Source organism: Bombus huntii, unplaced genomic scaffold (assembly GCF_024542735.1).
Source record: "Bombus huntii isolate Logan2020A unplaced genomic scaffold, iyBomHunt1.1 ctg00000084.1, whole genome shotgun sequence".
NCBI lineage: Eukaryota > Metazoa > Arthropoda > Insecta > Hymenoptera > Apidae > Bombus > Bombus huntii.
Genome location: NW_026099339.1, coordinates 281488 through 295716, shown reverse-complemented (window position 1 = coordinate 295716; position 14229 = coordinate 281488). Strand labels below are relative to the sequence as shown.

At 39.3% G+C, this 14229-nt stretch overlaps 1 protein-coding gene across 14 annotated transcripts in view; it reads right to left on the bottom strand.

Annotated features, from left to right (window-relative positions):
* Positions 1-10974, bottom strand: part of LOC126876591 (venom serine protease Bi-VSP-like) — a 76305-nt gene extending 65331 nt beyond the window's left edge. The window contains exons 1-5 of one of the 14 annotated variants that reach the window (XR_007694355.1): positions 4253-4864; positions 2635-2832; positions 1491-2468; positions 336-1080; positions 28-123 (exon numbers count right to left, since the gene is read on the bottom strand). Coding sequence is in view for 1 of the 14 variants with exons in the window: in XM_050639509.1 (XP_050495466.1) it covers positions 3311-3633; positions 4253-4355 (426 nt within the window). In the remaining 13 variants the exon portion in view is untranslated. The other 13 variants (XR_007694343.1, XR_007694345.1, XR_007694354.1 and 10 more) reach the window with 13 other exon arrangements.
* Between the last annotated feature and the right edge of the window lie 3255 nt (positions 10975-14229).

Here is a 14229-nt window from a genome sequence, read left to right as displayed (position 1 = left end):
AAATACATTATAGTCAACGATATATACCTGAGCGAATGTAGGGGTGATTCCTTGATAATTATAAATGTCATCAGCCCACATCATTGTGCCACTTCTTTGTACTCCAGCCTCTAGATTAACAGCCTAAACAAACATACAAAATTTTATAGAAGCTGTACAAAATATAGTATATATGCGCAATATTGAAGCGTTCAAGGGGATATAAAGGTAATGTACATCACATACACGTGTACTCTCATTCAACAAAATACAATTAGATTTAATAGTATAAGCTCTTTTATTCATCATAATAGATTGGAAATTTAAGTGTCTTACGAGGGTGAGTAAAAAGTTACCCGCTCTGTCGGTGTAGAATTTATTTTAAGCAATTGTCAAAAAAGACATACATCATTTTTTGACATAATCACTCGATTTCTGTATACACTTTGTCCATTTGCCGAAGGACCTTCGTATTTTCTCATTAAAAAATGTTTTGGGCTGAGCTGCGAACCACGAATGCATCGTCGTCTTCACCTTTTCATCAGCTTTTTCGGCATCCATCTCGCACAAACTTTTTAAAATCCAAATCTGTCGTGCACTATTGCATAAGCAGAGCCGTGGCTGATTTGCAAATGATTTGCCACATTATCCAGTGTCACTCGTCTATTCCATAGAGCATAAGTTCATGAGCACGTTCAATGTTGTCATCGTGGATGTGGACGGGCGTCCAGCTGTTTTTTCATAACACTTGTGCGATCTTCTTTGAACTTTTGTGCCCATTCAAACACACTTCGTGACAAAACACTTTCTCCATAATGTGCATTAAATCTTTGATAAATATAGGCATCAAACATAACCTCCGACCACAAGAAACGAATCACAGCATCCTGCACTGTTTTCCTGCAAATCACCATTGCAAAGCGCCATTACTCGCGCAACGGTCACAAACGAATTGACGTAACACAAAGAAACCTGCGCAGCAGCACTGAACAGATATTGACGTCATACGAAGAGTGCAGATGGATCAATACGGTCGACAGAAGTTTTAACTATCTGGAGTGCGGATAAATTTTTACTGAGAGTCGTATAGGAATCTATAATCTGTAAGTAGACCTTTGGCTGAATGGAAATTTCTCTTACATATAGTCAAAAATGCAGAAACTGTGTATTGAATTGGAAAGTGATAAAAAATAAGTGAAGTTTCGAGGTTGCATGTGATTGCATGAGTACACAGGACGTTTTTAGCGAATAAAAAATAATTTTGAAAGACACGAGACTTATCTTGTATTTTATGCACTCTCTGTGTCCGAATTTCCAGAAGCTCTCTATCTTATGAAGTGTTTTAGATTAGCCGGAAAATTTTGTATGTACATACAAGAAGTATACGATCTAAGTGGAATATTCCATTATTCTCTTGATACAACAGAAACGAAATTTACAGAACTTCTCAGAAAGCTGGTTTATTATTACCAAATTAATAGAATTAATATACGTTTATCATCTTTACATACCTAAGTCGTGGAGGTTTATCGTGCGTAAAAAATTAGTGTCGTTTCAAAGTTACATTTCGTACATTTTAAGCCTATAATTTGTAACGTACAAAACAATGTAAATTTGAGCTGTTTCTTATCTCCACAATAAGAAAATCCAACTTTACGTTTTTTACACAATGATATTTATGGAACAGTAATATCATATTATTGCATCGCTTGGAGAATGAAGTCAAGGTACGATGTGACCCTAGTGTAAACGCTGGGATACCCAGCTGTGCCACACTTATAAGCATAAGACACAATACCTATTAAATACAAGGTTAATTCATGTTGTATCAGCAGTGGTCCGCCACGGTCAGCCTGAAAGGATCGTTAAATTTTTAATCAAAGATACTGAAATATATCGATCGAATTGCATTGAAATTATACTTATATACAGTAATAATCTTCTATTGATTTGTGTATTGAAATACTCCAATTTATAACGTACATGTTATATGTATTTTGAGCAAAACTAAGATTAGAAGGAAATTAGATTAAATACCATAACGAGGTGTGAGAAGTGGGCAAAACTATTAAATTGTGTTTATCTATTATTTTTAATGTTTAAGACGTCGATTTGATGTTAATTCGAATTGACGTGTCTTCAGATACCGTATAGTTTGTAGTAACTCTGTAACTTAATTACCGTACAAGAATCCTCTCCACCCTGAGCATGTTCGGCGCATATTATACCATCAGTGATATCAGGTGCATTAGGAAATTTGGAATAAGCTATTTTGCATTCGGCGTTCTTAATCACTGGCATTTGTACTTCCATTAATGCATTAGGTCGTGGTCGTCCTACGAAGAAAATGAGAAAGATATTTAAGACTGGAACTGTTTAATTTTATTATAAAATTGATATCACTTGCTATATCTTAACGCTCCCCATCCAGCAACAAGGGGGTTATAGCCGACGAAGTTGCTCTTTCGTACAAATGGGATATACGTACCCTGAAAAATAAAAAAATAAATGAAAATGCAGGAAACGAATGACCAAAAGTATGAGAAAGAATTGTACACGCTTTATGACACAATATATGTGTACAGTAAGAAATTTCAGGATATGATACTTCAGTAATACTCAATAGCATATATATATATATATTTGAGGACTTACTCGAAAATGGCACCTCCTCCACCAATCTAAGAATGGCAATATTATGATTGTGTATGTTTTCTATTCCATCCATATGTGCACAATGTGCTGCGGTCAAAACATGCCTAGCCGATATCAGGGAACCTCCGCACTTCCATAGTGGTTTGTCTGGGTTTCGGGGATTACGAAAACCTAATGCAGCGATCCATGGCCAAGCGCCTAAAATGCAATAGTCATAGTTGTGAATATACGTAATTTTTTCTCACATAACGAGTAACAACGATTATTACCTATTCGATATTCGATCATACAGCAGACGATAAGTACATACGTACAAATACTCTGAAATAGAGATTTGATAAAGACAGAAATTAAATTTTTATTCCAGTGGAATACAAATTATTAAATAATTCTATATAATTTCTATTTGAACTATACTGAACTATAAAGTTCAAACGTGTAATTTCTGCCCTAACAGTTTTTGATCTCTATCCATATTATTACTCCTATATCAATTTTTTATTTCAAGCAAAAAGATACTCTTCCTAACATGAAGTAAAAGAAAGAAATAATTCAAGTTAATAAGTAAAGTTACTACCGATAAAATCATAGCATTATTATTTAGTCTAATTGAAATGTACATTGATGTGCTGTTTAATGCCTTTAAAGTTCATTCTTTGCAGTAAATGGCTTATTATTAATCGGAAAGAAAGACATAAAACGTACCAAGTTCAGCTGGTTTACCATCGACCACCACCCTGGTATGAGAGACGTTGCTAAAACCACAGTATGGTGGTCGCAAAGCCTTATACTTATACACAGTTTTGATTAAAATTTCTCTCTTCTCTTTGTTTGGATCGTTCGGACAGCAAACGATCGTAACATTGCCCTGGTATCTGCACACTGATCGTCTATAAAAATCGGTGGCTGTACGGTACTGTATCTGCCATATTTCTTGCAGAGGTTTACATTTTCTGTAGTCAAGGCACCTGCCTTCTTGATTGTCCGGTGTGGTACATTCTGGATCAAACAATTTTAAAACATTTATACAGTTCAAAGATGCGTAAGAAAGCGACACCGATTACTCAACTTTCGAAGTAAAAAGCCGATCAAGTCCACCGGATTGCCCTACAGACACGTATTAATCCGTAAGAGTTAGTCATCATGTTGATAATAATTATCTAAAGAAACTTTTCACGTGAAAATATAAAATTTTAATTGATTAGATATTGTGTTAGCCATACTTAAGAAAGAAAATGAAAATGAATGAAATGAAAGAAAAGGACGACCTTCAACCTCATTTTTTAAATAAACACTTTGTCAGTTTTGCGGTAAATAAATTCTTAGGAATTCAGGACAGTTTTTAGTGAATCATTTTGTTTCGACCGTTCGCGGAGAGACGCGATCGCGAGATAGCACGTCAACGAGAGTTGTAAGTTCCCGTTACGATTAAATAATCGACGCCACGAACTGATCGATCCCCTTATTTCGATTATGATAATAAGGGTAGTTCAATGAAATTCCACAGAATTAACACAAATAAATTAATGTTTATTTCAACAACTTATTAACTAGAAAGATATAAATGGAACAAAAAAAATGTAACTGCGTTTTGGTTGATAAGTAATGCGCGACATACCACATGTGTTGACGGTTCGACTTCTCGAAAAGTTCTGAACGCCTTTCGATTTTTTTCGTTTTTTCTGGAAGGCGACCCCCACTACGTTCGGATCACGCCACATTCTTTTACGCGAGGTAAAATAACGACCACGAGTCGACGTTTCTGGAAGTCGCCCTGCTTAATGAACCATGCGCTTGCCACTACAATGTTTGTTTGCCGGGCAGACGCGACGGTCCGTCTGCGACATTATAGTGCCGCGATCGATAGTTAAGAATATGACCTATGGTAAGCCGCATGGCGTAACATTCTCCCCCCGTTGAGAGGGTACCGATCAAACTAGCGAGGTGTGGTTGAAGTTCCCATCTTATTTCGTCTCGGTGGCTATTTGTTCGGGTTTCTCGAGATCGGGTTGAATTGGCAGTGGGACAAGCCTTTTGACGCCCCGATCCAAAATGCTCTTTGCCGTCTGAACTGTAGCTGTCCGGATGACACCATCGGCGCCTGGATGAACCTTGATAACTCGGCCCAGAGGCCAATGCATGGAGGGAACGTTGTCCTCTCTGAGGATGACGATTGTGCCCTTTTGGATGCTGTGTCCACCCTTGCTCCATTTATTGCGGTTGGTTAGCTCGTTCAAATACTCCTTATGCCAGCGGTTTCAAAAATGTTGTTTGAGCTGTTGGATATGCTGCCATTTGGAGAGTTCGATGGAATGTCTCTGAAATCTCGATCACGTAAGCACATTAATGAATCGCCAATGAGGAAATGTCCGGGAGTGAGGGCTAGGAGATCATTTGGATCGGTGGAGATAGGAGTTAGCGGGCGGGAATTGAGGACTGCTTCTATTTCTATGATAAGAGTATTACGGTGTTAAGCTCATATGTTTCTGTTTCTCCACTCGCGCTGCGCCATAATATCCTTTGATATTTCCAATCCTCTGATCGTACGAGGAATTGCCGATACATTTTCTCGATGTCGCCAGTGAGTACGTACTGATGAGCCCGGAATCTAATTAATATACAAAATAAATCTTCCTGTAACTTGGGTCCTGTGTAAAGTGTATCGTTTAGGGAGGTTCCAGTAGTGCTTGGTGCCGATCCGTCGAAAACTACACGCAGTTTGGTGGTTTGACTCGATGCTTTGGTCACGCCATGATGGGGTAAATAGTATCCGTTGTCGTCGGAGTGGTTGACATTGACCTCGTCATGTGTCCCAATGCCAGGTATTCCTGTATTACCGTTCGATATTCTGATTCGAAGCGTTTGTCGTGCTGGAATCGGCGATTGAGTGAGGCGAGTCGTTTAATTGCCAGCGTTTTAGAGGATCCGAGTGACTGAAGCTGATCGTTGAAAGGTAGAGCGACGATGTATCGTCCTTCGCTGGTGCGTCGGGTGTGGACTTGGAAATGTTCTTCGCATCGTCGATCTGCCCTCTGAGATATGTTTAATTGAGGGTCCTTCATCGATTTCCCAAAACCGCGAGGGGTCTGCTTGTAAAGTCGTCGTGGATGGTTTGGGAAGTTGGACTCCCCAACTATAATTATTTTACTACAGAATCCTCAAAAACATGATGTATGTATATATATCCTGAAATATTATCAGTCTATTGTCAAGTTATAGAACATTATGGAAATTGCCAGTTAAAGTCATAAAAAACAAAAAATAGGGAAGTTCGTTAAAATATGTGATTTTCCAATCAAGATATAGAATTTATTCGAGTAATATAGATTACGGTAGAGATGGTGACGGTAACAATGAGTGGACTAATTCTTCGTGCGAAAGCAAATTGGAAGCGCAAAGCGATGTATTGTTTCAGCGAATATCGATTTTAAAGCACGGTTTTAAAGTACGTGTGCGTTTGACTAGGTGTGTTAATTAATATTGCTGTCTGATTTTCGATATGTAAATACAATATCTACATATCTTTAAACTTATGATAATTGAACTAACAATTTTTTTAAATTTAAATTAAACTTATGATAATTGAACAAACAATTTTTTTAAATTTAAATTAATATTTATCCTTTTAAATGCAACAATTTTTTTTAATAATAACTTCACGCGTAAGTCAGCTGCGCACATATTTGATCGTTCTTTAAAGCTTGAATCTCTGCGAAGAGAAAAAATCTTTCAACCAACAAGAACTGGTTCTACGTTTTCTATCCATTTCCTTCCAGATAAATCTCTCTATCTAAAATCCTTATTTCCGTATTTCCTTGAAAAGGTTAAAGTCGTTTTGTATAAAATCCAACGTAGAGAAGAAGGAAGATCCGCAAAAGATTCTTTCAGCTTTCCCTATGTTTGAGCTCGAATCAAAGCAATCCTATTCCCAATAGGGTGACTATGCGTTTAACTTCTCATAGAATCTCTCTGATTCCGTGTGATACCTTCGGTGTTTTTGAAGTATGTAATTGATGTCGTAACGTCAACGCTTTGCAGTGCGAATTCAATTTTGAGTTGCAATTTCCCTGTTTGCGTGGCAAAAGCATAAAATCGATAGCGCACGTTTCGATAAACACGTTTTCTTTGCTGATGGCGCACTGTAAATATAAATATTTGAATAAATATCGCGAATTTCATGTTGCTAAAAGATTTATACTATTTATTCGTAAATAACTGTTGGATATGTTTAAGTTGAAACCACTGCATTAGGTCTTTTTTCTTGTTTAAAATTATTTGTATTGGTAAATTGAATGAAAGTTCTAACATGTAATTTGTTCTTCTTTTATAAATAGTTTACAGAGGATAAAGCGTGGGTAACTCACGACTGTCGCGATCATGACACTATACATACCTATGCATAGCACGTATACTAAGCTAACTAAAATAGCAAGTCAGAGAAATGGAAACTTAGGAAAATCTAAAGGAAGATAAATCGTTCGAGCCTTGACAGGAATATAAGATGCTAAGTAATCTTCCTAAGTAATCCCCTCCAGCTTTTTCTATTTTGATCAATAATTATTAGTACATGTTAGGAAAACAAATAGAATTTTTGTTCTCAAGCGAGGTATAATTTAAATTTTGTATGTACACAAAAATGTTAAATATCTGTAATAAACATGGTACAATCAATTTTTTTACATAAAATTATATTGTATAGGCTATTGTTATTTAAACATTCTAAATTGGATGAAGAAAAAAAATGACGCAAATAAAACGTAGGACATTTTAATTAAAGAGACTAATATAGAGATTTATCTACTTAACTGTGATTAAATCATCTCCACTTAACGCTCTACCTCTTCTATTAATTATGCTTCGTTAAACTATGATTACAGAGGATGGGTTTTTTGATAAAATGACATTCTGACAAATATATATAGATCGATATATATAGATATAGATAGACAAATATATAGATTCTTACAACAGTAGTTATGAATGAACAGTAGATATTGTATCAATTCCGTTCTTCAGAAGCTTCATTTGTGAAAAGACAATTCGCCAGAATATGGATTCACTGTAGTTATAGCTATAGGATTTCAATCTAGTTGACAGACTTGCTTTACGTAGAGAATATCTGTCTCTTGTTCTACCTTATCGCGATTCTCTCCTCATCTTATACGCTTTGTCGAGCAACGTAATATTGGCATATATCTCGGCTCTGGTTACAATCATTAGTTTCCGCCTAAACGGTTAGAATCACATAGCTCGCGCTCTACTCTCGTTTATTCAACATTCAGGCCATATGGTCGCATGCGACGAGTTTTATGTTAATTCCGACCGATTACAATACCTTTCTTTCGTTTACAAGGAACGACGAGACTGGCAGTTGCGTGATTTCCAATGCAAAAGCCGCGATATCTGCACGATAACCTAACCTCAACCGATTTTGTTGTACTATTCTTATGTGGACAACGAAGCCTATTCCCTCACTCTCCTAACTAAAATCGTCACCAACAAATCCGATGGTCCCGTGCGCTAGACACACCCATCCTTAGCTTTCCTCCGAGACAGCATCGTCTCCCAAGACAGTTCTGATTTCACATCCTTCGAACGGTCAATATCCTTCCACCAGGTAGGACACACCCACAGATCAGTCACTCATTCATCTCATACATATTCTCAACGAGAGAATTGATTGTAATTTCAACAAATAAATAAAAAAAAAAAATCTCGTACATACGCACCAGCGTAACTGCCTTCGTTATAAGTTGTTGGAATAAACGGTGAAATATAACTTACCCTGCTGTGTCATATTCATTTAACCACCTCTGTTATCTTAACCGAAACAGGGGAACGACTACTTCGCGGCGTCGATTCACCGAATCGTAGCGAGAATTTACGCCTCTCGCTGACGCGTTTTCCTCGCGACCGCGTCTCTCCGCGAGCGGTCGTAACACTGTGATTACCCTCAACGGACACGCCGTTTTGAGTTTTCTCTTCGGTTCTTTAATTCCGTCCTTTTTCTTTCGCTCAGTTTTTGGCCAGTGGCGGGTCTTTTATCGCGTGGCGAGTTTGATTCGCGTGGGAAAATGTCGTGTGCTCTTCGGCAAATAGAAAGATCATTGTTTCTTAAAGCATCCAGACGTTGTGCGTGATTGGCATATTAAAGTTTCTTGCGAATGTTACCGTGTGACCATGTCTCCCTTGTGACCGTAATCGTGCGACGATGTTTCCCTGCAAATATTACCATCTAACAAGTTTTTCCAACGAATATTACTGTTCGATCAGGTTTTACTCGAATCTTGTTCTTCCCTTGATAGGGTCCTTTCCTTATATAGAGTGTCCCAGGATTTCGCAGTCAAATCTATGCCACTATATTCCACTGACTATTTTAATGTACCAAACTACGAAGATGCGGCTGATATTGTGCTTGTTGCGTTATTCCACAACTAGGCTTGATTGGCAGGCCATTGGAACGAGATTTGTTCAAGCTGTTCGAAATGTTGGAGAACGAGCCGTTAACATTGTAATGTATGCAACTACAGAGACGTATCGTAACTTTTGTTTCGAGAACAAATAACAGAGAAGAAGAGAATAATGAAGATTGGACACGGACGAAATTAGCTGTCGATCTTGAAACTCGTGCACTGCGATTTCAGATAATCAAATTAGCATAGAATGAGATTTGGGAACGGGCAGAGTATATTCCGGAGTTTGGATATATATATATGGCGGAGATGAAAGAACATCGGAGCCTTTGGAATTTTGGATAATCCCGCAACATTGTAACCTAGAGTCTACTATAGCTGTAATTGAACAATTGTAGTTATTCAATCAGATTGTAATTGTTCGAGAGTTGTGATAATGAGCTTGGGCTCGAGGCGACAGTCAGTCGCCGAACGTAGCCGCGGTCACGGGATGAACGCTTTGCCTAACAAAGGTATGGAGTAATTCTATAGCTCTCCTCAAAAGAAATATTCGTGGCGACACGCGACAGTAAACATTCTAACGGTTTCTGTCCCGTGGCTCGCCACACGCAGACCCTATTCTTCGAGTAAGATGATTGCCAGATGTCGATGCGTCTCCGCAGTACATGTTCGGCTAGCCCGAGGGCCCGTTATAAATCTTAAGGTTTAGTTAACTAAAGTCCTTCAAACAGACAAACAGTTTTTGTCCCAACTACGGGAAGATAGGGGAAACATATTTTTCAACGAGCGGCGTCTTCCACTAGCAACTTTCCCTCGAAGGCGGCTAGCATCTTTTTCTAACCACCGATATGGAGATTGACCAATTAGCAGCAACGTCAATTTCCCTTACTTTCTGAACGAAGGCTTTTCTCGACGAATCCGATGATCTCGTATCCTTAGACACACCCCATTATAGTTTTCCTCTGTGGCATCATCGGGACGGGAAAGGCATTCTCGCTCGCGATCTCATTGATGAAAGGAGTAACTCTTTACGACCAGTGAATATTACGCGTCCGACTTAGATTTTGTGAGTACGTTCATCTATCATCCCGTCGACCGCGGATTCGTTATTGAACCTAGGATCATTGTCATTAGCATCTCGAGTACCTAACTACCACGGTTACTTGTCCGGTTCTATAATAATCGTATTTACACTAGTCAATGTCTTCTCTATTGCATAACGACAACGTGTAACCCAAACGAAGATTTGTTTCACGCCCCTAACCCTAATTCTAATGTAAACCCGACATATATTTAGATTAAAGATTGGTTCTTTGCGAGAAACGTTTTTAAGCAACATATGAAATTCTTCGTCTATTTATAGTATATTTCATTTTACTATAGTGGGAGCAGTATTCTATAAATCGGTTTATAAGAGTGCGAATTTATTATCTTAACGCTAGCCTTGCTAAACCCGGTCAAATGACCGGTTTCAAAATTTAATTTGAAATTGTGCGTTCGTCGTTGTTTCTTTTCTTCCTCCAACTCTATGTAAATTCTTATATTATCCGACTAATCAATTTCTCAATTTTTGTTAACGTAAGAATCTACATAAAGTTAGAAGAAGAGAAGAAACAACAATGACTGTACAATTCTAAATTAAATGTTGAAACACGGCCTTTTGACCAGGCCTGGTAGAGTTAGTGTTAAATCATGCTTTGTAATTATTTATTTTGGCTGGTGGTAAGCAACGGTAACGCAAACACTGATCGAAGTAGACAGGTGTTCGTTAGACAGGTATTCAGGCCCCAGAATTTCCAGGTCACCGATTGGGGCCCCTGTTGTAAATTTCTGGTGACTCGCCCAACTATTGGTTAACTAAGAGTAAAGAGAAGAGGACAGTTTACATCTGAGCTACTGCTTCGATTAACCACATCTGGCTGAATGGCCTTTAGGGAAGAAAGTGTACCGTTTTCTGTGGTCGACCATCCTTTGTTTTCTTTTCTGAACAATAGATCTAGCTTGGACATTGATAACTAGCGGTTTATCGATCGTTCGATGACACAGGACACAGCCATTCTTTATGCTACGTTATCACCACGACTAACTTTTACAGCTGTCTGCCAAGTTAATATTACCGGTTGTGTCACACTATCGCAGTGTGCCCAGAAGAGATAACCGGAGGACGATTAAAATTGCAACGTCACCGGACGCTTCTCGTTTCCCTTCTTTCTCTCTTTTCCTCGTCCTTTCGCTCAACGGTTGTTTCCCCTGCTTTGCTTCCGGGGCTTCCAGACAATTCAAGATTCTGCTGAATTGGAATGCTCGATTTTCTCCTAGAGAGCTGTTTAGCTAGAAGGAATAGTCCGAGTGTCGACGGGTATGCGAAGAACTGTCTTCTTGTGCTCTTAACCATTTAACTACGTTCGACGTGTTTATTCGTTATTGCTTGATTTTACCTGCTCATCCCATAGAGGCATTTTTGAAATTAAACTTTAAAAAGTTAAAAATTAATTGTTTCCAAAATGTTTTCAAATACTCCGAAGATCGTTGGATATTTTCGTGTTAAAATTATTAACAAAGTAAAATATACACAGCTGTATCCGTATTATTAATAATTAATTATCCTACGATATTTCCCGGGTTACTCGCGCTCCTGAAAAATTTCTACCATAGATCTCCCCCAAATGTAAGGAAATAAACTTCACAGTTAACAAATTAATTGTTTCCAAAATGTTTTCAAATATTCCGAAGATCATTGGATATTTTCGTGTTAAAATTACAAAGTAAAAGATGCACAGCTGTATCCGTATTATTAATAATGGAGGCTGACTCCTACGATATTTTTCTACCATAAAAATTTCTACCATAGACCTCCCTCAAATGTAAGGAACTGCGGCATAAGTTCCCTAATAAACAATAGGAATTTCTGTTGTAAACTACAAATTACAAATTACGAAACCTTCCGCTCTAAATTAACTAAAGATCACCAACAATTCTCCTTCGTTCTGAAACTAATTCTCCGACAATGGTGTTCCCTATGAATGAGTCAACTGGCAACGAAAGACCAAAAGCAAGAGGGTTCTCGGTCAGTGTCTCTGGTGCACGCCAGCTAGGAAGCCTCAGCCGAAGGTCGTCCGGCTGAAGATAACTGCGAAGTCTACAAAGTGGCATTGTTAGCGAAGGAGAAGGAGCCCTGGGGTGTGCAGACGTGCTCCGAAAGAAGCACGAACTTTAATGGTGCGTCCCAGTAGTAGACGGCCGTTCCTCTTCGCTTGCTCATTGTCACTCGAAGCTCGGTGCCCGTCCCTCCTTCCGTACCACGCTACCGAGTCTGAGACGCGAGGATGAAAGAAAAAAAAGCCGAAGTATGACACAGGTCCAACGACGACACCAACGACGACACCAACGACGGCGACGACGATCACAGAGACACGAGAAGAATGAAAGACAAGCGGCGCTGCTAAGTGTCGGCTCATTATTTAAATGGTCCGTGATAAGGGATCTCTGGTGCTGCTGGCGCGAACACGCTGAACAGCAGACTTTTCGAATAAAGCCACTTTTGGACAAAGTAGTTGCTGGCTCACGAAGTTTTCTTCTTTCGTTGTTAGATGGCGCGATCCTAAAGTAGGCGCGCATTTCGATCGCGGATTTCGACTTATTGGGGAAACAGGTTAATTGGATTATTACTGGAGAGACGTGGATGGATGAACGTTTTCATCGTTTCGTTCAATGACGGGTGAAACGCGTGAAAAGAGTTCGTAAGGTTTAAGCTGGGTGAGAAAATACAGCTTTGAATTTCCTATAAATGAGAGTTTAACAACGACGTGTCAAACACGACGCATGGAGCATTTGTACTAAATTTCTTATTAAATCTTGTTAATTCACTAGCTAAAAAACCAACTATTACATCGAACATGATACGACCAATAAAAATAAAGATATCGATACGAAGAATACGAAACGTAGATTCTTATGAATATGTGCGTTTCTTTAGGTGTATCGCTCCTCCAAACGACAATTCGCCGAAACACACATCAACTTTAACCAATGTATGAGAAATCGTCTCTAGCGCGTTTTTATGCCAAGATGAACGCTACTGTGACCCCGAACGAACCGTGAAACTGAACGATTCGATCTGTCATTGAAAACGCCCATCGGTCGCGAAAGTCTTGTTCGTTTTTCATCGACGGCCCGGTTTAACGTTACACGCGTGTCTGGTTTCTGTTCACGGGCGGTTCTTCGTGCGTCAGAGCGTCCGAGCATACGCGTGCACCCGTTCGTCTTTCCACCAGAAAGAGAGAAGAGGGCTCTCTGTCGTGGCTGTTGGCATTCCACGCCTTCGAATCCGGCATTTCAAATTTTTTCACCGACACAGGGCACTACGGAACGGGAATAAATTTGGCGGGCCGTGACTGCGCCTTAATATTCCAACAAGCAGACAGAAAAATAGAGAAAGAAACGGGCACTCGCGTGTCTCAATGCTTGTAATTTATTTTTCGATTAATTCCCAATCACCAGCCGATAATTTTGATGTTTCCAGCTGATGATAAATCGAAAAAGTGAATAGAGGACTTCCAGTAGAATTTGCGTGATTCATTCTTGGCGTTGATTGGCGTGAATTGTTCGTCAAGACGTTATTTTTCCAAGGGTATAAAAATCTGTCAGTTAGGTGGAAACTATCAATTTGTATACGAAAGATACGATCGTATTTGAAGATTGTATCGTATAGGCTTCGAGGTCACGCTATAGCGCTAGGGGGAGGCTGTGTGGCGAATCGGTATCAACAGGACGCTCACTGGACGAGGCATCAACGCGGCGCAACACCTCCCGGGCGATCCGCGGGTACCAACCGCCAACACTAGAGGGCTACGACGACAACGAGTCTGTCTGTCTAACTCGCTAGTGGTCGAATATACGAGCGATTGATATAAATACCGCACCTAGCGAGACTCGCTCTACGTCTAAGGCAGGGACTACCGGGCATAGCCTTACTGACGAGTCCACCGGTAGTCCGGGGAGGAAACGCTCTCTCTCTCTTCTTCCGTCACATATGTAATGTTCGAATTTGTAAACTATTAACTTTTTCGACAAGGAGGTATAAGGAACAAGTTAAAGTAGACGTCATGTTATGAATCATCTGCGAGATATAAAAGACTTCTTTTATGAGGGATCAACACCTCGTGAAGTCAGATTTTATTTA